General features: G+C 32.0%; 1 protein-coding gene across 1 annotated transcript in view; it reads left to right on the forward strand.

The window, feature by feature from the left end:
• The first annotated feature begins 496 nt into the window (after positions 1 to 496).
• The window catches only part of LOC145326817 (golgin subfamily A member 2-like), a 44,500-nt gene continuing 20,057 nt past the window's right edge, over positions 497 to 24,939 (forward strand). The window contains exons 1-25 of the mRNA XM_080170246.1: positions 497 to 622; positions 992 to 1,206; positions 1,545 to 1,813; positions 2,187 to 2,361; positions 2,935 to 3,046; positions 3,663 to 3,722; positions 4,466 to 4,606; positions 5,177 to 5,272; positions 5,632 to 5,712; positions 6,570 to 6,665; positions 6,839 to 6,977; positions 7,379 to 7,509; positions 7,836 to 7,940; positions 8,392 to 8,538; positions 9,101 to 9,195; positions 13,362 to 13,439; positions 15,397 to 15,492; positions 16,090 to 16,169; positions 16,473 to 16,557; positions 17,178 to 17,235; positions 19,745 to 19,807; positions 20,234 to 20,324; positions 20,808 to 20,883; positions 21,518 to 21,587; positions 22,193 to 22,267. Of these exons, the coding sequence (XP_080026372.1) occupies positions 509 to 622; positions 992 to 1,206; positions 1,545 to 1,813; positions 2,187 to 2,361; positions 2,935 to 3,046; positions 3,663 to 3,722; positions 4,466 to 4,606; positions 5,177 to 5,272; positions 5,632 to 5,712; positions 6,570 to 6,665; positions 6,839 to 6,977; positions 7,379 to 7,509; positions 7,836 to 7,940; positions 8,392 to 8,538; positions 9,101 to 9,195; positions 13,362 to 13,439; positions 15,397 to 15,492; positions 16,090 to 16,169; positions 16,473 to 16,557; positions 17,178 to 17,235; positions 19,745 to 19,807; positions 20,234 to 20,324; positions 20,808 to 20,883; positions 21,518 to 21,587; positions 22,193 to 22,267 (2,748 nt within the window). The 5' untranslated portion in view covers positions 497 to 508. The remainder of the gene's footprint in view (positions 623 to 991; positions 1,207 to 1,544; positions 1,814 to 2,186; positions 2,362 to 2,934; positions 3,047 to 3,662; positions 3,723 to 4,465; positions 4,607 to 5,176; positions 5,273 to 5,631; positions 5,713 to 6,569; positions 6,666 to 6,838; positions 6,978 to 7,378; positions 7,510 to 7,835; positions 7,941 to 8,391; positions 8,539 to 9,100; positions 9,196 to 13,361; positions 13,440 to 15,396; positions 15,493 to 16,089; positions 16,170 to 16,472; positions 16,558 to 17,177; positions 17,236 to 19,744; positions 19,808 to 20,233; positions 20,325 to 20,807; positions 20,884 to 21,517; positions 21,588 to 22,192; positions 22,268 to 24,939) is intronic.

A 24,939-nucleotide genomic window follows, 5' to 3' on the forward strand; every position in this document is an offset into this window, starting at 1 on the left:
TAAAAAATCTTGGAAGCAGACGAAATACGAAAATATCCGCGGCATTTCAAGGCCTTCTGCGCTTTGTTTACCAACTCTCACTTATGACTGCCAACTTGGCAGACGAAAAATAAACTTAGGACATTATTATACTATTTTATGAATGAATTTTTGCAAAAATGATATTAAAACCTTCAATTATTGCTTTTCCATGGACCTACATATTAAAACATACGAAAAATTTAAACCTGACCTATAAAATAACAAGATTTTTGCTTTACATTTATTATTTATACCTTTTCAATTGTTTCTAAAATTACATTTTATTTTATATTATATGTATATAGATTAAAATAACATAAGGATTAACTGATCGAATTGAAAGAGTAGAAACAAATCAGTAGATATACGTACATCATGCAATTATGCAAGTAAAGTAGTTAAGCATGACACTTCAATTCTGTGTACATCCCTGTTGACTTATGATATTAATTCAAAATGCTTTCTTTTTCAGATTTAGACCAATAAAATGTCAGATCGAGAAGAAAAGTTGCGCGCAGCGCGAGAAAAATTGGACAAATTTCGGCGGAAGCGAAGTAATATGGACTCTCCCAGCCCCGTTCCTTCGCAAACTTCTCAAAAGGTAAAATGGTCAATATAATTGCAATTTTTTAATGTCCAGACAAAAAACAATTGAACCACTTAAATAAATTTTTTTTCTACCACCCTATTGCTGTGGGTTTAGGTATAACCCCTAAAAATAGCTTACGTAAGGTAGACCTCATGACATGCTCATATCTTAAAAACACTGTTGGTTTGAACTGAACATGATTTAATATCATTCTTGAAAGCTTCCTATAGACAGGTACAAGGAAGCCCAAGTATGTCTATGAATATTTTTTTCTCAGCTGTAAAAGAGATGTTTTTAAATATATAAAAACCTATATTCACTGGATCTATGAGTGAGTAATATTTTTACTATTATATTTACAAAAAAAAATCATTATTTTAGGGAGAAACATCTGGGTTATCTTCCTATTTTGGGATGGATCAACAACAATCAGCCAACAGCAGCAATAATGCTAGCACTGCTGACTTCTTTGCAGCCCCTAATCCGATTGCTGCCGGCAGCAATGATATTTTCTCCAGCATAACGGCAGCAAATCCAAGTTTGCTGTCAAATGTAAGTCAAGCAAGTAATTTGATACAGCAAGATCTTTATGCAAGGTAAAGATAAAGTATGGATAAAACTAGCGATGGGGGGGGGGGGGGGTTATTTTTTTCACGTGTCATGGGGTAGCAACATAAAGTTTCTCTGAAAAAATTATCAATGAATTTATTATGTAGTTTTTAAGATCTTCATCCAAAAAATATCATTAAAAAAAATAATCTAGTTACTTTAGTTATTAAGATTAAATTCTACCAAATATCCTTTTCTATATATAGCTACTTTTGACAGATTAATCTAGATTAACAAATGTAGTTTTTACTAAAATCACATTTTAGCCAAACTTAATTTTAATGGCGCGGTTATAATTGTAATCTATAGTTATCTTTATTAACAGGCCAAGCTATTCTAGTGGTAATAGCTCAACTGCTATGGTCAAAGTCGGTCTTGAAGATGTTTTTATAACCTACGCCGAAAGTGATACAAATGCCAGTGATCCAGTCAACGAGAATGAGGAGAATGTCTCTTCCAATTCTTCAGTGATTAATAACGGTGATTTAGCTAGTCAATTGGCTGGGAATGGCGGGAATATTATGATTCCTGAAACGGTGCAAAATTTTCATCAACAGCAACTAAATGAGGAGAGTTGGAAATCTACAATTGAAGGTATATTAAGATCACGATTTTGGTCGCTAGGCACTTTGAGGGAAACCGCCTTTATATTGTTGCGTACAGAATTTAGGGGTTTGAAAATATGTATGTTAAAAAATGCATCTGTCAATGTATTTAAAAGTGTTATAGTTGTACACCACAAAAGTTGCCATGTACAATACATCCTTGATCTATTATCTCAGGAGCTTCGCTTTTATGGCCGATTTTGGTTTTGTTTACATGTATATATACTAAAGAATAACTCTTTACTAAAAGGTGTCATATTTCTTATGAAGAATTTTTTAAACGTAAATTGAGATATTTTAGAACACAGTTCCTTAAAAATATTGTGCAAAAACTTTTAATATAATGTTATCCATCTACTTAGGTTATAAAGAAGAAATCTCCAACCTCGAGTTATTGTTACAAAAGGAGAGAAGTGAAAAAGAATTTGCCATGAGAGATTTACATGGGGAGCAGATAGAGAAATCTAATCTTCTGCAAGAGCTTGAGAGAGTGAGAGGACTACAGGGAGGCGCCCCGGCTAATTATGAACAAGACAGGTTGGTTTAGGGACACATATTATTAAGATGTTGAAGGTATGAACAGATCACACAAAGTATACTTAATGGGTACAAAACAAGTAAAAATTAACTTAAGTTTTATGCGTTTCAGTTAAATCTCTCTTCTAAGTTTATTTTATTACTGCTGTTTTTGTTGCTTTCTGTAATTTCTTTTTTTATTATCGAATCAAAATGTAGTTTTTTAGGTAGTATTATCTGATTTGCATAGTTTATTAGGAGAGTAGAAATATAAAGACAATATCATCAATAAGAAGCGTAACAACAATTTCATAGAAATATAAAATAGAAACAATATTCGACTAGCTGTGCAGTAAAAAAATAAAAATCTTTTTGCAAGGTCCGTCTTTATCACTAGATTGTGATTGCGCTGTTCAGTGAGTTTTTAATATTTATGGTTTTATGTGCAAAGACATTAAATCACTGTTTAAATCTCATTAATTTGCCCTTATTTTAAAGTTCCTGTTATAAGTTAATTCTTAATATATTTCACTACAACACAAACAATACAAAAATAAAGCAATGTAATCATATTTATTTATGCATTTATTTTAGGGAACACGTAACTAACCTAACCCAGCAATTATCGACTTTGCAGGCAGACATTGTAACCAAGAATAACACGCTAGAACTTGTAGTTGCTGAGAAATCAGAGCTCGAATCAAAGGCAGAGACTAATATGTATTAGAATGTCTAATAAATCTTTACTTTGGTACTTTTACCCATTATCGCCTATGGATACATTTAGAAAATCTTTAGACAACTAACATCTGGATTGTAATCATTAATAGGTATCACCAACAACTTAATATATTACCTAAGAATAATTTTTTTTGTGTTTTCAGCATGGTTTTTGGGGGGTTATCACTTGTTTTAGTAATCCCCATACAGCTAAATTTAAGAAATATTTTATATTTTAGGACCATTTTTATTATGATAATGATTTAGGTCTGAGATGTGGAAAATAAGTTAAAAGTGTTATTTTTCAAAGGGAGGGAGAGAGGACATTTGGTTGTTTATGATACTAGTCCCCACTCCCCATAGTCTTATAAAAACGTTTTTTTATTCGTTTGCTTATCAACCTTGAGGAACTTATTTGAATTTTGATTAGTTGGTTTCAATTTCAACCACTAATTTTAATCTATTAAAGGGGTAATTTTGTGTATCATGATTGGGGATGTTTATAAATATATCGGCCAATGTCTCATCCATTTAGTCCCTGCATTTTTCACCCCAGCTTATTAATAGACTAAGATCAAAACACTAATTATTCTCTGATGAAGGCTCAGTATCTTGGTGAGCAGTGTAGACTAATGCTCCAGGAAAAACAGGCTCTAACACAGGTATAAATCAGATTCAGAGACAAACACTAACTTACAGAGACATTGATATGGATCTAAAACTAATTGTTTGGTTGTCTTGGACTTCTTTTAGTGCTAGAAACAACTCAAATTTTAATATTTTGGCTAACTTTCAAGACTTTGGGTAGTAGTACAGAATGCAGCAATTTATTACTAACAAGCGGCTACGCCCCTAGAAGTTTGAGAAGGGGGAGTTGAATTCGATAACCTATTTTTTTTATTTAGTTTTAGAAGAAAAAAAGATTAAAAATATTTTTTGAGGGGGGAGGGTTCTAGGGGCGATTTATCTTGGGAGGGTGGTGGTACCCTCCCCCAAAATAGTTGTAAACCTTCCCAGTACTTATAAGAAGCTACCCTGCAAAGGAGAACCACATCGGTTCAGCTGATAGCGATATCCTTCGGTACAGACAAATAAAGAGACAGAGAGACATCTTGTTACTTTATTATAAGGATATAACAGACCAAGCTCGCTGAAAATTTTTCTTTTCCAAGTTTCAAAAGATATCAAATGTCCTTCCCACCACATAAGACTCTGATTTCAAAATTAAAGTCTACAATATTGGAATTCCTAATAAAATAGAAAATATTATAGCAATATTGAAACGTATATCTGTAATACAAAGTAGCTTAATGTCTAGGGGCGAAGCTGCTAGTTCATGTAAATAATACCTAATAAAGCTTATTTTTGCTGCACGAATTATTGACGAATTATCCTTTATGTTTAGGAAATAGACTCTCTGCGGGCCATGGTAAACGAGTGCAAGGCCAAGGCAGATGAGAATACAACCTCCAGTGTAGCCGTTCAGGAAACAAATATGAGAGCCATGACACTGCAGAATGACTTGGAAGATTTGAAAACAGAGAAGGTAATTGTAAAGTTTCCTATCTGAAATTTTATTGGTGCTTTCCCACAAATTGCCCATCTATTACTTCCCCCCCTCTCCCCTCCTTTAAAAACAATGAATATAAGGGGGAGGGGAATGGAGGGGTGTTAGTTTTTCCCCTATGTCTATTAACCCTGAAGACTACAGAGTACCAAATATAACCTGGCCTAAAGTAGTAATCACCCCCCATCCTCCTTATTTTCAATGTTAAAAAAGATACTGACAATGTCGTCTTAGAAAAATGCACTATGGTTAATATCATTATTTAAGATAGGGTTGTAGATAAACCATGGTTTAAAGGGATAGGACAATGGACAGTAAATTGATGTACATTGTACATCCCTACTGTAGTACTGATGATAAGCAAAATTACCAAATCTGTGTCTTTTGAAACCAACAAGTCACAACTAAATTAAAGCACCCATTTTTTTTTCAGCAAAGAAATGAGATGAGGTGGTTATAAAATTTTGGGCACCAGTGTATTTTATATTCCAATGTCCTCCCTCTTCTTTAGATTAGCTTTCTGTTCTCCAAATAATTTTAATATTTCAGAGTGAGCTGGAGTTGAAGTTGAAACGTGTGTGTGAAGAACAAAACAAAGAGAGACAACAAATTAAGCTTCTATCTTCAGAACTGGAAATGACCAAGGTAACCAATTTAATTCATGCACTACGCCCAGGGATTTTAGGGGATAAGACGATAAATTGATGTAAATGCCAAATAATCATAAATTAAAGTACACCTTCTGTAGATTAAAATTATTGTTTGGATTCTTTTAGTTGGAACCAACGAAATTAGATTCAATTAATGAAAACCAACCAATGAGAAAACGTGGTTTAAAAACTTTGGGTACCAGTGAAAATTACAGTCCATAGGTTTTGCTATTTAGAGAACTTAAGGAACAAATAAGACTTCATAAGTAGGTACCTAATTAGACAGATTTAAGATTGTTTTTTAAAATTATTATGGTTTCGCAGTCGTTAAACTTGAATTTCCTTTTATTATAGGTACACTTGACACAATTACGAGGAGTGGGAACCGATGCCTCTCAGTCCCAACAGATAACCAGCTTAACTGAACAATTAAAGGTAGACATTTTAATTTTATATATCAATGTAGGTTTTAGGAACTTATTCCGTAGTTGTTAGTTTAAAATGAAGGTCATACTTATTGTATCTTGTATTCTAAGGATCTACTGACCAGTAAAATGGTTATTACTGGTATATTTATCACATTTAATACCATTAAATACATGACTCAGTCATAAAAAATTACATTTATAATCCCTTTTTAAAAGCGAAGCTTTTCTATTATTAGGGTCGGTCCGTCCGTCCGTACGTCCGCTCAAGACAGATAGCTTTTATTCGTTAATTTAGGCATGTTAAAATTGTTCTATCGATTTCAAACTTTGCATGGTGAATTCTGTAATAGTTAGGTACGATTTAGAAAGCAACTCTATAATCATTACCATGATGTCCGTACGTCTATTTTAAACATGTTAATTTTTTAACTTTTTTAACAACAAATTTTTATGTGATCTAATTATCCGTTTGATCTGGTTTTTTGTATATTGATTTCCGGGACAACAAAGAACAATATTATAAGCGAAGCAACTCTATAATCAATTCCTAAAAATGTAAGTATGTCCATAAATATTATCCTGTATCAAGCAGTTTTTTTAACAAATTTACTTACAATTTTGCTTCGACTCTTATACTTTTGTATTCTGATTATTCAGTTTAGACACTATATAAGTGTTAATGTCCGTTTGTCCTACCGTTTCAGTTCTTCGCTTTTTTGGATGTTGTCATCCTTGTTTCTGAAAATTTAATACAATATGACTTCAAATTAACTGTTGCATGAAAGCTAGGTATATAAGATTATTTGAATTTTGACATTGTATTGCTTATGTAAAAGATTAATTATGTTTTATTTCTACTTCTAGGAATCCCGTAATTCTTTGGCTTCTGTTAGCGCAGCTAGAGATAAATTAGCAATGGAAAGAGACAGACAGGCAGAACAATATAGAAGCTACTCAAAGGTAATAATGTTTATCTACAGAAAGGATAATTTTGTTCATTATCATTTTGGTGATGTTCATGCCTTCATGGCCCTGTGTACCTACTATCTTTTTTATTACTTTCCCTTCTAGGATCTATAAGTTCAAAGACACCCTAACTATCCAATTTAATATCTAGATTATTATACATCTAGGATCTAGCTAGCCAAGCGGAGAGGCTATCAGAACAAGTAAGAAGATACCAAGATGAAAATGCCCGACTCATACACAGAGAATCTGGACTTGTTGGACAAATTGAACAAATGGAAAAGCAGCTTCAGAAATATGTTCAAGGTGAATTCAAATTGCAATTTGTCTATAGATAAATATATAGTAAACAAAAATGCATCAATGTATACATACTTGATCTGAAAACTATTAAAAAGCCCTCATGTTAGTCTTTTTAAAAGCAAAGATTTTCTATATTTATGGACAGTCCATCTATAACGTATAGCTCTTATCATTAATTTAGGCCCAATTGTTCTATTGACTTTAACGTGACATGGTAATTCCTGTAACATATATAGGTATAATTTAGACAGTGTAGCAACTCTATAATCTACCAGGAAATTCATTTTAAACATGATGAAATAATGATTACGTTGTCACTCTCGTTATTGTTCTCTTGTCTGACTTTCTGTTTCATTGAACTTTGCTCTTATGGATGTTGTCATCCTTGTTTTTTTTGTTATCAGGCGGGAAGAACATTACCGAAGAGGAGAATACTGTGTTGAAAGAGAAGTGTATGATGTTGGAGACAGATGCCAGGCAGGCCAGGGAGGCTGCAAACAAGTTGGAGCAGATGTACACGGACAGATCCCAACAGGTATGACTGAATGGCAGACCAAGACGTCCAAGCCTATTTTTCTTGAGGGGGGGGGGGGGGGTGATAATCAGTTTTTTTGGGGGGATAGGAAAATGGCGCATTCAAAAATGTTTTCTTACAACTCCGAAAACAGACTTTACCCCCACTCATTGTACATCCTTATAGCAAACATATTGATCATTACAAAATACTGTGAATGGGATTTTGTGAATTTTTATGAAAATGTTGATTTAACCATAAAAATAGTTCAATTTACAGGATGTTACCAAAAAAGGAGGAAATTTATACCTAGTTAAGAACAAGACAGGATAATATTTATTGTTTAGGTTGAAGATGTAATGAAGAGATTGGCAGTGAAGGAAAGTAAATTAAATGAACTAGCCACAGTCATCAGTGAACTTCAGAACAGCAATGAAATGTTAAAATCACAGGTTTGTTCTCATAACGCTATCACACAGAGTACCCTCTTGAGCACTAACTTCACCCCCCCCCCCTTGCATATTTCTCTTGAAATAAATTTAAAAAAAAGAAAGGGGCCGGGGGGGGGGGGGGGGGAGTATTTTTTTTGTTGGTTGCTTATTTATGCCTAGGAAAAAATCTCCAATCCCATATTTCCTTACATTCAATTAATTTTAAAAATATGGTAGGGAGGGGATATCAATACAAAACCGGCCACTAGTGCGTGTAGGAAAGCACCGCTTTTATATACCCTTACCTATTCTACTATACAAAACAGTAATTTTTGTTTGTTAGTCCTTTAAGACCTCGCTAACCACTAAACCGATTAAGCTCTCTATGTTAGAAAAACCTTACATAATATAATGCTTTCTAGAATCTTTTAGGGAGAGCACCGCATGTATTAAAGGTGCTTTCCTTTTCTAGGCCGGTGAAACCCAAATCCGCCCCGAAATTCTAGCGGCCATGGAGAGTGACAAGGTAGCGGCCAGCCGGGCCATGCAACAGAATAACTCTATGAAACTCCAGATAGAGGAGCTACAGAAGGAACTGGTTAATCTCATTAATTCAAAGGTAAAATGGAAAGTATTGTAATGTTTGTCTGTCCTTCTCAGAATAATGGATATAGAATATACTTAGATATTATGACAGTGGAAAAATTGTCATCAAATAGGTTGCTAACATGGACAACGTTTATTGGTCAGTTCTTTCATCCTGTAGAAGGTGATGTGATGGGGTAATGGGATTGTGTGGGGAGATCATTACTTTAGCCAGTTACAAGTTTCACTTTATTAAAGTACATGATAATCTGGTGTAAGATCTAAGTACCTAATAATAAATCCATTCTCAGAATGAAAATTTGTTTTCTGCCTTATAGAAAAGTTTTTATATCAATCCATCTATCTTAGGTATTATTATTTGACTTTTTTATTCTATCATCAATTTTACTATAATTATCCATCCATCTGTCCATTAATATATCCTTCCATTTTTCCATTGATTCTATCAATCCATCCATTCATCTATCTAGGTATCTATCCATCCATCTATTCACTATCCATTGTTCCCTTAATCTATCCATACATCTAATTATCCATCTATTCATTCATCCCATCATTTATATTTTTATATAAAGGCCAAAGCCATAGATGAATTAGAGGACTATAAAAGAAGAGTAAACAAGCTAGGAGCTGCAGACTCGGAAATAAAAGCCCTGCAGGAAGCCCTTGGGTAAGTTTTATGCTTGCGTATGGTGTAAAGTGTCAACTAGTTGTCAGTTGGGGGCATTCCAGGAAGGGAGTAGACACTGTTTATTACACTGGTCCCCAAAGTTAAAGAAAAACGTTTTCTTATTCGTTTAACTTAACAGCTTTGGTGACTTTAATTGAATTTTGATTGGTTGATTCTTTAAGTTGATTTTCCAAACGTTTCAACCATTAATAGTAATCTAGAGAAGGGCTAATTTTGTGTATCATCATTGGGGTTGTACATCATTTTATCAGCCATTGTCTAATCCCTTTAGATCCTTGTGGGATTCGGCGTCATTGCCGATAACGAAATGCACTTAAAATTGTAGACTTTGTCTGCTAATGTTATGTCAGGCTCGTGACATTGATGTGAAGTAGAGTTAATTACAAGGCCTTTACAAGTCTACTACAATCATTTTATCTAATGCTCAAAAAGGACTTTGAGACAAAAGTTTCATAATTTTTATCAAATTATTTATGTAGTTATGTAAATTAAATCGAAATTCTATTCTAAAAAACTTTTCTTTTGATAATTTTATGAAGCAAAATGTAGTCATCTTTTTCCTGTTAACTATTCTATCGAAATATAAAAATTAATAAAAAAGATAAAAGAGAAGTAAATTGACTAAAATAGATTTTTTTTATGTTTCAACCAGAGCAGGAACATTATGGATAAGACAATTGACGATAAGATGGTATGCATCCCCAATTATGATATACAAAATAATCCACTCTGTAGATTAAAGTATTAGGTTGAAAAGGTTAAACTCTACTACTTTCTAATCAACTAATCAAAATGCAATAAATGTTCTCAAAGTAAACATTAGATTATTTGATTAACTTCAATTTTCAATCAGTTACTTTCTTCATAGTTATTTATTGCAGCGCATTTGTCTGTAAAACAATACGATACACAATTTTTCAGTATGGCTCAGAACCGGTTATACTCCAGTGGATAGTACTCGGATTAGAAGCCACACTGGAAATAGTTTAGTGTATTAAATTATTTTTCAATTGTGAATTTGTGATACATTTTGAAGTATCTATCTAGTCTCTAGACAATTTCCGGAATGTTATTCCTTCGAATTTTATTCTGATTAGTTTGAAGTTTTAGTATCATTTATTATAAGCATGACGAAAATTGTCTCTATTTTCTACCATTAGTAGCAAAGCTACACTATAGTTTTCGTGTCTGTCTGTCCCCCTGCAATCCTGTTCTCTAATTTGTTTTTTATTCATAAATACAAAAGTAAAAGCAAGAATTGCCTTCCTCACCCTTTTCCCATTTTACAAAGTAGCTTTGCTATTATGAATTCATAGAAAAATTATGCATCAAGAACTGAGGCAAAGAGCAAAAAGGGCCAGATATTTATCATACTTTAACATTATGTAGGCGGTTTAGAAATCAATATCATACTTCCGGTTCATTATAAAAATTATAATTTAGAATTTTCTATCAATAATTACAAAAACGTTTAATTTATTTTGGTGGTTTCCCTCAAATGCCTAGCAGAGCATAGAAACACCCCGCCCCCTATTTTGAAATCAAGTATTTCGGTTGTTATTTTTTTACCTTAGGACATGTTAGGTTAGATTATATTGGCTACCGCAGGTTTTATAAATATAAGGGTTGGAAATCCGCCCATTTCGGATTCTTACAAAAATCCGCTCAAACAATAACGGATTAATCCGCGGCTTGCGAATTCTTGTTTTTTTTTGCGGATTGTGGATTTTTGGATTGTAGATTGTGGATTCTAGCAATATTTGTAAAGGTCCATTTGAATAAAACAAATTTGCCCCTAAAGTGGCCATTTTCTAACCCTTACTAATACTTAACCTAACCTAGCCTAAAATAAGCATGAAAAGCTACTGTGAAAATAAAATACAAAAAATTGAAATGCTACCCACCATTTTACTTGAATTGTTTTTTTTCTGCCACATTTAAATATTTTTTTGAAGTGCTACAAAAGTCATATAAATTAACAATCCGAATCTGCAATTTCAAATTTTAAATTTCAATTGCGAATTGCGGATTCGGATTCTGGATCCAAAATAGGTAAAAAAAAATTGGGCGGATTGCGGTTTTCGGATTCCGGATTCGGAATGCCAACCCTAATAAATATATAACACTGGTCTAGAATTGAATCAAGACAAAAGTAAGTGCCGAGCCCTGGGACCTATGTATGGTGAAAATAGACATAAAACCATAATTATTCCAGGTAAAACCAAAATATTTCAGCGGGGGCTTTTTTGAGAAAATTAGATTTGAAAATTTCAAGTTCAATTTTCACCCCCTAGGAGTTGCCTCATAATCATGACAAGAAAAGCAAATATTATCTATTTTAAATTTTGAACAACTTTGCTTTTATGAAGTCCTTCTTAAAACCTCTCTATATATGATTTATTTTAGGCTGAATTTTCGTGACCTTTGCAAAGCAAGTGATAAAAATGGCCATTTATTAACTCCCTTCAGGAGTGGTTTTTATGAAGAACTTTATAAAAGCAAAGTTGTTCAAAACTTAAAATAAATAATATTTGCTTTTCTTGTCATGATTATGCTGCAACTCCTAGGGGGTGAAAATTGAACTTGAAATTTTCAAATCTAATTTTCTCAAAAAGCCCCCGCTGAAATATTTTGGTTTTACCTGGAATAATCATGGTTTTATGTCTATTTTCACCATACATAGGTCCCAGGGCTCGGCACTTACTTTTGTTTTGATTCAATTCTAGCCCACAGTGATAAAGTTTCCCATATCGACTCTGGTTCAGATAGACACACACATAGACATCCTGTTACTTTGATATTATGATTTTTGTGGGTTTAAAAATACATCGCATTGTTATTATTTTTAAAAATCCCTTGCTCTAGAGACGGATGTAATTATTTTACTTTCTCAAGTGCATCAGATTAAATAATGACGATCTTGAAGACCTAATCTTTTTATCCCTTCTTAAATGTTGTTTCTACATTTTGGCAAATTATCAGAACAGCAATCTGATACTTTCAATTTTCACTAGCGGCTACGCCCCTAGAGAACTCTAACCCTTAGATAACCAAATTTCTTAATTTAAATTTTAAAAGAAAAAGTTGAATAACAAAAATTTTTTTAGGGGGGAGGATTTTTTTTTGGTTTTTAAATTTTTATTTTAATTAAAAAACCTAAATTGAAAAAAATTTTTTGAGGGGAGGTAATTTTTTCTAGAGTCGATTTCTCTTGGGAGGGTGGTGAACCCTCCCCAAAAATAGTTATAATTTAAACCATCCCTGGACCTATGAGAAGCTACCCTGTTAAGGAGTACCCGATCGGTTCAGCGGTTAGCGAGATCCTTCGTAACAAACAAACAGACATCGTTCTACTTTGTATTATAGATAATACATATATTTATAGCATAGCTAATACTATGCCCTGAGAGGGAGGGGAGGGGGGAGATATTTGAATACAAATCATGCTGGTTTCCAAAAGTTTTATTTACACGTTCCTACATTCGTTGATTAAAAAACTTTGGGTACCTTTACTAAGTCTTTTACTTCAACTTATTGTTCTTTTAATTTCAAAACTACAAAACCTTTTTTTGGTTACTAATAATGTTCATATGGTTTAACGATCCTGAAACGATCCCAAAATCCGTCAAATCTTGTAGCGCATTTGTAAAACAACAAGAATATGAATTTTTAATTATTGTAAATGATACTTAAGTAGAGTAATAAATCATAAACAACTTTAATCATAATATTAATATAGTAAATAGGTTGATAATATAACTCATATCTTAGAAATTAGAACATTTATGGAAAGCAATATTTTTTTCATTGAAATATTATCTTTCATTGTCTTTTCAAAATAAATGAAATATTTTGATCCATCCATCGTTTTTTTTTACCTTTAAGAACTTTTTAGGATAACGTTGAATCTTGATTGGATTTCAAGCGATATTTTTTATCTAATATAAAATGTAATTTTATTTACCATAATTGGGGGATACCTAAATTTTTCGACCATTGTTCCATCCCTCAACTATTTATGAGCTTTCATAAAAAATGTTTCTAAGACAAACGTACAATTAAACATCTAACTACCTCAGTACAAATAATAAAATAACAAATTAAAACAATTTTGAAAAGTTTGAAAAGTTGAATTTTATTTCTAGTGAACGCGAGGGAATTATTGCGGGACTCAGAAACCAAATCAAATACCTAGAATCACAGATCAGCCTTCAACAGAATAGGTAAGCGGGGGGTTAACTCTCAAAATATTTGAATCGTGGGAGGGGGTAAAATCTCGAAAATGTCATCATTGCTTATCCACAAGAAAAATAAACCAATCAAATACTCAGAATCACAGATCAGCCTTCACCAGAATAGGTAAACAGGGGGTTAACTCTCAAAATATTTGAATCATGGGGGGTAAATTCTTGAAAAATTTACCATGCTTAGAGAGACAAATCCAAGGGGAAAATGAAATATATCATAGAATCTTGAAATGGCCATGAAATAAAAAAGTATACCTATCTTTTTTTTAGTGATTTCTCTGATTATAAATAAGTTTACATTTTGTATATTCATGGTTGAATATGCTATTTTAAAGATATTTTCAGGATTTTTCAAATTTCAAATTGACCTTTAAAAAGAAACTACGCAAAAATTAAAATTTTGTTCTTTTTTATTAAATAGGTATTCATTAAAACTTTAAATATATGTTAATTAAGACTCATTTTACTTACAATATCTAATTATAAAATCTATTTATTTTACCTAATTTTTAAAATAAGATTTTGGAAGAATTTTTTTTAGAGTTTATTTAAATTATGTACCTTTATATAATTAGAAACTTGATTATGAAAATAATGAACATTAATTCTATATTTTACTGATTTGAATGTTGAAATATTAAAATTTTTGAAGTTAAGCCTAATCTATTATGTTTTAAACCTTTCGAACCTTTTTAAAAGCGAAGCTTTTCTATAATTAGGGTCGGTCCGTCCGTCCGTACGTCCGTCCGTCCGTCCGAGATAGTTATTTTTTGTTCGTTAATTTAGGCATGTTAGATTTGTCTTATCGATTTCAAACTTTGCATGGTGATTCCTGTAATAGTTAGGTACGATTTAGAAAGCGTAGCAACTCTATAATCGTTACCAGAATATCCGTACGTCCATTTTAAATATGTTGATTTTTTTGACTTTTTTAATAACAATTTTTTATGTGATAAAATCATCCGATTGATCTGATTTTTTATTACTGATTCCTATTACAATAAGGTACAATATTATGAGCGAAGCATCTCTATAATCAAGTATTAAACTGTCAGTATGTCCTTAAACAGAATTCTGTATTTAAGAAGTTTTGCAACAAATTTATGTATAATTTTTTCAAACCTTATATTTTCAAATTTTGTACATTCAGTTTTGACACTCAACAAAAGTTAATGTTCGTCTGTCATATCGTTTCAGAGCTTCGCTTTTATGGATGTTGTCATACTTGTTTTTTATCAGTTACTTTATATTTCCAAATACATTAGATTATCCCCATAAAATCTTTGAAACTCCGTATTTTATTTTAATAAACATAATTTTAAAATATATGTGTGTAAATCTTTGTTTTACATTTACATAGCTTATTATGATTTTAATATGTTGGTAGCATCCTAATCTTGGGATAATCTTATATTAATCTTTATAAATACTTTGTTTTTAATACACAGATCTAAGGTTTAGAAAAATTACTTTTTTGTTTATAAGTAGCGTTACAATAACAACAGTTTGATGATAAACAAACATTAAAGTATTGTGCAGGAAGAACAGAGAAAATATAAAATAAGATTGAATAATTCTTGCATTTAAAAACTGATCTATAACATAGTATATATACAGATAACTACCTGCACCACTTTGCAAGGACCTTTTTCGTCTGCTATCAAATTGTTTTCTGCTACTTGGCTGTTTTAATATTCCCGATACTTTAGATTGATTTTAAAAAACCCAATTGTAAGTCGGAACAAGGTCCTTGGAATGGGGACATAGAGTTATTTAACCCCTTCCCCTATAGTGTTTTACTCTAATATTTTAAGTATGCATACTTAATATATTTCTTGAAAGGAAGGAAATATTATTGACTAATTAGTAAAGTAAGAAAATAGCTTCTTATCTAAATAATTGTGCTAGATTAGATAATATTATAATATTTCAGGGATGATTCCCCTGGTGGACAGAGGATTGAGTCTGGACATGAAAAGGAACTAGAAGAAGCTCTAAACACCATCAGAAGCTTGAATAGTATAAACAGGTAATAGTTTAAAGAAATAAAATAGATGTTTCAATAATGTATTAATCAAACTACCTAATGTATGTATTTACAAATTGTCTTTCCATTCAATAGTTAAATAGCAACTATTAAAAGCGTAGGTATGTTCTCATGTTTTATTATTTGCTGATTTTTGGACGCATTTCGTTTGTACATCAGTATGTTTTTCTTAAAAACTTAGTCATTACTGAGGTTCTTAACATAAACCTGGTATAAGATAAAGAAAACTTAAAATCAAAGCTTTATGTTGCCAAGATCACTTGCTCTCATTCGTGCATAGTCCCCTTTCTTGTGAAGATTTCTCTGACCGTAGAGCGTTAACAATATGAGAAATTTACTGTAATGCTATTTAGGATAAGATTCTTTTTGTAAAATAGGCATATGGAAAATGGGTGTCCTCCCACCCCCTCACAGTTAAAATTGAAATTTGGAAGGCCTGTCCTTTTCTTCTTTAACCTACTCAAGAAAAACACCCCCACTTACAAACCCAGTGCACGACACTGTAAAAACATACTTTTCTTGTCTAATTTTTGAAAATAAAAAAAGCAGCTTTGTCCGAGTCTAAAACTATTTATTTAGTGAGTTACGAAGTCAACTGGAGGTCCTATCAAGTCAGACAAGGGAAGGATCTGAGGCCAGAACAAATAACAGCAGTCCAGGTAAAATAATTGTATTTTTTTCTGTTGAGTTCTAGTGTAGCAATTGAAAATGTAGTCATGGAGTAGGATGAGACAATTTCTAGTTCTATCATTTAATAAATCACATTTTCAAGTTAAAAACCAAACGTTGTTCAGATCTGACGTTTTAGCCTTTTTGTAATTATTATAGAGTTGCTACACTTCTTAGATCATTTCATATAAAATAAGCAATTTACTCACTTTTGGAGTATTATTTTGTCCAAATAGAATAATTTATTAAAAACTTATTTATCTGTTACTAAAAAAACTAAATGCAAAATTTAGGATCGCCAACAATGGCCAACAGGACTCCAGATGAGTTGAATCTTGGCCATGAACAAACCAATTCTCATAGTGCTACTTCTTCAAGGTAGAGACATTTTGTTACAGACAAGGAGGGATGGTTAATTGGGCTGTAAATTATACTTGTACCTCAAGTTTTGTATTCGTTGCATTGGCTCAAAAAAAACTTTTATAAAGTCTTGATTTGGAGGTGTCCAAAATTTTCCACCATAAAGAATGATTAATCATGACCTTGGATGAAAGGTATCTTTTATAAAGTCTTGACTGGGTGGTGTCAAAAATGTCCAACAAAAAGTTAAATCAGAAGGGTTAATTTTGTTATCATAATACGAGGTCTCGTGATCTTGGATGAAAGGTATCTTGGAAATTAACCTTCTTTAGTATCAAAAAGTATATGTATAAAAATGTAATTCTGCTTTTAATTGAGTCAAGGCAGTTTTTTTTAACTCCCTAATCAATATTTTCACTATTAGAATTACCATAGGTAGTTTTCTCATTGCATGACTTGCTTTTAATTGAAAAAAAATGAAGTAGTAGGTTTTGTCTTATTTTTACAGGCCTAGGAAATTGGCCCTGCATGGTTAGAGCCTCCATAGGTTCTAGAAATAGGATAAGGGTACTCTAAAAATACGACGAAACCCACTACGTTTTCTTCAAACATTTGTATTTGTATGGTAATATTTATAGTTGTGATATGGATCAGACAAGTTCTTCAGTGTCTACTTCCTCGGAATCTTTTGTTGAGGTAAGTGCGATAGGGAGGTAGGGGGTATTGGGCTGTTTATTACACTAGTCTGCAAAGTTTTATATTAACGTTTTCTTATTCGTAGACCAAACAACGTTGGGGACTTTTATTGTATTTTGATTGGTTGGCTCATTAAGTTGAATTTCTAAACGTTTTTACAACTAATTGTAATCTATATAAGGTTAATTTGTGTATCATAATTGGGGATTTACATCAATTTATTTGCCATTGTAATATCACTTTAGATCCCTAGAAGTTTGGTCTGTAGATTGGTCAGATCAAAATATAATTACATGGATGTTGCAACAGATTTACATGTACTCTAATAAAGTGATATTCGCAGTTGGCTAGAATAACTATAAACCACATCCAGCCCTTTTGCCCAATCCCCTTTCATAACAAGCAGAAATCTTTATGCTGAGAATGGATTTATTATTACTTGAAGCAATCATGTACTCTATACTACCTTATACTCCATCACATCACCTCCGACTGGACGAAAGAACAGACCAATAAATGAGGTCCATGTCATCCACGTCTATTCTATATCCATTATTAGTCAGTAATTACAATTCCTTGAGTTGAGCGTTAGTTTTCAGCTCTGGAGCCTAATTTCATGTATTTGTTTCTCCGTTGGAATTACTTCGGTTATCAAATAAAAGCACGTTCAAGTCACGTAACATAGGGCATGAGGGATGGTTAAATTAAATGGCTAAGTTAAGCTTTTTAGATTAAAAACAAAGGGGTAGTTTCATGAAAGGCATTTGAACTAATTTAGTGAACCGCTTTTTTTCCCTGGTTAATTGGTTAAAATACATTTATATAGCATAGATTTGATAGAATTACATTTTTCTACCACGTAGTTTTTTGTTTTTTAAAATATCAAGACTTGAAAATCGTCTTTTTGGTAGAAAATTTAAATTCTTTCAAATATATGCCATATAAATATAGTTTAACCCATTAATTAGCAAAAAATATGCGGTTCACTAAATTAAGTTCAACTGCATTTCGTGAAACTACCCCTTTAATTCTTACTTTATTTTAATTTGATAGATTTTCTCGTATTCATTCGAATCCGGTGGATAGGAACCGGTTCTCATCCATACGAAAAAAATATGTCTGGTATCGTATTATATCCAGCTTTCTACGGCACCTCGGGACTAAAAAAAACTGGTTTTAATCTTATAATTGTACATTCTATATCCGCGGAAAGTCGTTTATAATACGATGCGAGAAATAACTGTTACTTAATTTGTTTTTAATGTAGGTTAAGCTAATTATTTTGTAAAAAATGATTAACATGTTTTAAATGAAAAAGATACTTTTATTTAGTATAGTTGATTAGTTTATTATAACTCTTATAGATTAAAAAGTTTTAAGGCTTTAAATAGAAAGCGGATGCAAACTTTTCTAAGTAGTAGATTTATCTATAAAAGGTTTCAGTCGGAGTCAATCGCTTTAATTATGTCTAAAGTACATTAATTAAGATAATTTGATTCATAAACTAAAGTGAGAATAAAAGAATAGATGATGTTAATGATTATTTTTCTTAGAATTGCTTAGAATATACCTATGTTTTTGATTCACTGACATTAGTAACAAAATTTGGTGATTTCCCTAAAAATGCATTAGCAAGCACAGAAACCTCCCCGTTTATTTTAAAATAATTTGAAAATGATAAATGATTTGATATTCAAGCGGTAATTCCCCGTACCCAGCATAACCTAACGTACCTAAAAACACGATAAACCAATAAAACCACCACTTTGAGGTAATGAGTCTAAAATTTTCATCTTCTATGTATTTTAATTAGGGATGGCAATCCGTATCCGGATCCGGAATCCGCCCAATTTTTGGCCAATTTTGGAATCCGAATCCGGATCCGGAATCCGTTTTTAAAAGCAGATTCCGGATTTTATTTGGTAGGCTAAAATTAGCGTCTTGAGTTTTTTCTTTCAACTCCTCCTCTTTGAAGGCAAAGATTATCATCATTATATATAATATCTTTTAAAATCTGGTTCGATTCTCGGAAGTAAATTATAGAGAACATCAATAAGAACATTGATTTTTAGGACATATGTAGCACTTAATTTTTTTAATTTAAAAAAAATCCTTTTAAAATATTGCTAGAATCCGGAATCCGAATCCGGAATCCGCAGGAATCCGCCATTTTTTTGACGGATTCTTTAAGAATCCGGAATCCGAATCCGACCCAAAAATTCGACGGATTGCCATCACTAATTTTAATATACCACTTTGGACTAAAAACTCAATATCCATTGCCGTAAGTAGTAAATCAATGTTATATGTAATCAAACTATTTGCCTCGCCTCTTCTTTCTAGGGTAGGGTGGTGGTTGTAGGTCTGCCTTAAACTACCCCAAGACATTTTTATAGCCTCCATTAAAAGTTAGCTTCATACAAACAAATAAACCTTAGGTACTACTTAAATTAAGATGAATGATACAATAAAATATAAAGACATACCACAATTATTTATGATTGTTTAGGTTCATCATGTTGATCACCAAGATATGGATGCAAATACAAACCAGAATTTTCCTGAAACCCAGGTTAGCAAAATTTATATACATTTCCTAGTTTCAGAATTAATGAGATAAAATACGAAAAAATAGAAGGCATCATTGGTTAAAAACAGAATTCATTATATTTTGATTTATTTAATAGGATGAGATTTTTTTTACATAATTCTAAATTTTATTGAAGGATCATATTATCTTACATTATGAAATATACCTATTTTGTCTCTTAATATATTTTTAAGTATTTTCCTCAAAGTAATAGTCACATCAAGTATAGTATTCTGTATCCACCCACTAATAATTTTAAATTAATTTTAGCATTAGAGTGAAATTTTCAATTTGTTTTATCTTAAATCTGAATGTTAAAATTTATTAACATTGTTAACTTATTAACGTTGCTGAGTTAAATTCTACTTTAATTATATTAAAATTCACTAAGTTTGACTGAATATTAAGGTTGAAAAAGCTGAGGAGGCTCAAGAAGGTTCTGAAAATATCACAGAGTCGGGAAGTGAACCTTGCAAAACTCCACTAAACAAAACATTAGGTAGGGATTTACCTCAGTTGCTCTGCAACAAATTATTAGACAGGGAAATCTTATGAAATCTTGATTGGTTAGTACAAACTAGCAGTTTTAAAACTTTTTAACCAGAATGAGGTAATTTTAATTATCATCATTGGGTAATAATTTATCTCCAGCGCTTTTTTAATTAAAATGACTGGTTAAACTTCGATTTCAGAATGATAAAGTCTTATTTTATGTACTTTCAGAAAGAGAAGGGACAATGAACTGTTTATTATACTAGTCCCCAAAGTTTAATAATAACGTTGTCTTATTCATTGGCTTAACAACTTTTGGGAGTATAAATGGGATTGGTTGGATCGTTTAGTTGAGTAATAGTATGACCATTAATTTTAATCTACAGAAGGAGTTTTTTTGTTTGTCATTATTGGAGATGTACTTTAATTTATCTGCCACTGTCTTATCCCTTTAGATCCCTGATGTGCATAAAAATATTGAATGTTATAGGTGTAGCAAGTATGAAGGATAACATAGTATCACCAAATTTGGATACTTGGAAGAAATTAGAAGAAAGATTCATCAGGTATTTCAAATAATCTTACAATTTGCCATTTCATATTTTAAAACAATTTATGGAATATTCATTCATCTTCTATGAGTCTATTTCTTATTTTTTAGGGGGGCGGGGGCTGGTATTGATTGTCAAAAAGTCTTCTTACTAGATTTCAGTATGAAGAGCGTAGTGACTTGGTTAGTTAGAATCATGGAAAAAATACGAAGTACGGGTTTCTGTCTTTTTTTCACCGCAGGGCTAGAAAAGGGATAAAAGCTACTGTGAAAATACGACGAAATCCAATACATAATCACATGGTTAAAACCTCTCTCTAATTTATAAGAATTGCAATTACAAATTTAGAAAATATATTCAAATATACGATATTTGAAGGTTTTTTCTACACTAATGTATTGAAACTCAGGTAGGTGAGGGGAAATTGAAGTTTAAATTGTCTTGGTACCCAAAATTTTTCGTTGGCTTAAGATTTTGATTTGTTTCAATTTAGAAGAGTCAATCAAGCACTAATTTTATTCTACAGAAGGGGCAATTTTGTTTATCCCTTAAGATCCCTGCTTGAACCCTGAATATAAACAAATAGGAGGGTATTCGGTGCTCGATAGTCACTTTGAGGGAAATCACTAGACATAATTTTTATTTTCAGTGCAATGAATCGTGTTGCAGCTCTGTCCAGCGACAAGGAACAGTTGGAACATCTGGTTGCTAGATTACAGGTACATTTTTAGTAGCGTAGCGTTTGGGATGTATATAATGTAGTCCTTAAAAATGTGTTATAAAATTCAGCTTGTTATATTCAATTCTATGTTTCTGTATCGATAGGGTATTTTCTTCTCAATATAGTAACTTTCAGATGGTCAATTAAAAATTTTTTTTTCTCAATATTATTTTACTCATAATAACGACTTAATAGATTTAAGTTATTACGCGTTTTTAAAATGGTACTTTATTAGACGATGTTTAGTAAGTCTATGAATTACGTTGTATGTTAAGTAAATTAAAAAAAAACACTTCATTTTAAGTAATTTTATCTTACATCAACTAAACCAACTTCAAAAGAAAAATCTTATGTATGATGAGCTAGATTATAAAATTGGAATTATTAAGAAATAATAGATGCTTTAGAACCCCACACCCCCTTCTTTTTGGAAAAAAAGAGGGTTTAGTTTATTTTCCTTGTGTCTTACTACTCTAGAGGGGACCCTAAACCATGCAGGGCTCCCCAGTACCTAATATAACATGACAAAACTATGGGAGGTGGTACTTTGGTTATCGCACTTTAAATTAAAACACCTATTTTTATATTGATATATTTATTTAGGATGAAACAGATACAATCACAGACTACATAATAATGTACCAACATCAACGTAAACAACAAAAATTAAGATTGCAGGTCAGATTTAACATTTATTGCTTTCGCATATTTGCATTAGGGGGGGGGGGGGTAATGCAACCATCTCGTAATCAATGATTAAATAGCACTTAGAATTCGAATTTCGATCTGAAATTTTTCATGAGTAATCCTTGGTAGGTTTATTTTCCCTAAATCGAACAAAAAGTTGGAAAAGTAACGGCTGGCGGCTCAGCCGTTTAGCCGTTTAGCCGTTTTTTGCCTATTTTCAGGGCAAATTCATCATTAATTATGTAGGAATCAACTTTTTAAAACATATTTTTGGTTTAATTTATGTTAAATGATAGCAATAGCCATATTTTAAATTTCTAGTACCAACAGCTACCGGCTAGAACCGTTTGGTAAGGTTTTTGAGCGAGAAAAAGTATTATGTGGAGATTCGTGACTAATATGCTCTTAAGATTGGCAAAAATTGGCAAAACGGCTGAGCCGCCAGCCGTTAACCGATACTTTTCCCACTTTTTGTTCGATTAAGGGAAAATAGACCTACCAAGGATTATTCATGCAAAATTTCAGATCTAAATTCGAATTCTAAGTGCCATTTAATCACTGATTAAAGATGGTTGCATTAACCCCCCCCCCCCCCACTCATTTGCATTATTCAAATAAAACATTGTTATATCTTGAATACTCAGGAAGGGAGGGACAACTGGGCTTTAATTTCTTACAAAGCACGTTCTCTTATTCGTTGGCTTAATTTTTATAAAAATCTTGACTAGTTAATCCACAGAAGAGAGGAAGTGGACATTAGATGGTAATTTATACTTGTACCAAAGGTTTTAAAATCACGTTACTTCATTTGTTGGTTCAAAAACTTACTAAAGGGGTAATTTTGTTTATCATCTTGAGGGATGTAAATGAATTTATCATGCAGTGTCTTATAATCCTATGATGACCGGTATAGAACAGATATTACAGGAAGAGTAGTTGCGGCGTTCTTGAAAAGATGTAATTTCTTATTCCTACTAACTGCATATTGATGTAGAAACATGAGATATTCTAAGAAAAATATTAGTTAGATTCCTTTTACTCTAAACTTCACAAATGAAGGAATAGGAAAATTAACAGAAAAAATTTAAACTAATAGAAAGTATATCATGGACAATGGACATGTGATGTCGTTAAAAAAAAAATAATTTTGCTTTTAAACTATTTGTTATATAAAATGAGAATTATTGAGACTAAAAGTATTTTTTTGCAATTCCTTATGCAATTACTAGCGGCTACGCCCCTAGAGGCCTCTAGGGGCACTTGAGGAGAGGAGAGTCGAATTTGATAACCCAATTTCTTATTTTAGAATTTTAAAAAAAGTAAAAAAAAATTTTTTTGATGGGCGAAAAATTTTTAAATTTTAGTTAAAAAAATTTAAAAAAAAATTTTGGGGGGGGGTGGGGATTTTTCATTTTTTTGGGTGGAGGGGTTGGGGGTGTCCCACCCCCCAAGAAAATAGTTATAAACCTTCTCGGGACCTATGAGAAGCTACCCTGTTAAGGAGAACCCGATCGGTTCAGCAGTTAGCGAGATCCTTCGGTACAAATATACAGACAAACAAACAGACAAACATCCTGTTACTTTATTATAAGGTTTACTTTCAACTATAAATGTACCTAATATGTATATACATATGTATAACCGAGAAAACTACCTTTCTCTTGGGGACCTTTTTCTTTTGCGAGCAAACTTATCTCTGCTTTTTTGTAGCGACCTGGCTGTTTTGATATTTACGATGCAATTGGCTGTTATTTTAAGACCCAATTGAAAGTCGTCTCAGGGTCATACTGAGCTGGATCTTTAAATGTGTAGCCGTTGCCGTAGCCGTAGCCAGAGGTACAGCCACTAACCTAATAGCGATCTTTAAATCAAATTGGCTAAGCGTGGTGATCTTTAAATCACAACCACTTTTTGAAATTTCAGTAAAAATATGAAAAAAATAATAATAATAATACGTAAAAACTTCAAACATTCAAAAATCCATGTTTTATTGGCAGCACTGGTATTGGCGACGGCTACGACTACAGCCACGGCTACGGTAACAGCTACACATTTAAAGTTCCAGCTCAGTTATTTAACCCCCTCGATTGCTTTACTCGTAATCTTTCAACGAAGACAATAATGCAATACATTTTGAAAATAAGCTAATAGGAACAAAAGCAATTAGTTTCCTCTTCTGATGCTGTATCCCTGTCTTCTAAACCTTTAATAATCTTTAAATCAGGCATACAAGTGCAAAATTTTCCATTTGACCGTCTCGACATAAGCTTTATATTATTCTTTATATTATTTTAGATATTACTTTATCTGTGATACACCTGGGTATGAATAATAAAATTAATTAAGCACAATTTGATCAAGGGAAAGGATTTATACTCAGGGATATAAAAGGATAAGATAATGGCCGAAAAATTGATGTACATCCCCAATGATGATACACAAATTTACCCCTTCTGTATATTAAAATTAGTAGTTGAAACGTTAGCATTTTTTAAAAATATATGAATTAAGATTATCTAGATGATTAATGTATTACCTACAGTATACTATTTTTCTTTTATTCCAAATATTGTTAGCTTCTGATTGATACGCCACTTATTGACAACATTGTGAAAACATATTTATATTATCCAATATATTATTATATAATATTCATAAATGAA

Source organism: Acartia tonsa, chromosome 8 (assembly GCF_053477335.1).
Source record: "Acartia tonsa isolate MP-2025a chromosome 8, ASM5347733v1, whole genome shotgun sequence".
Taxonomy (NCBI): domain Eukaryota; kingdom Metazoa; phylum Arthropoda; class Copepoda; order Calanoida; family Acartiidae; genus Acartia; species Acartia tonsa.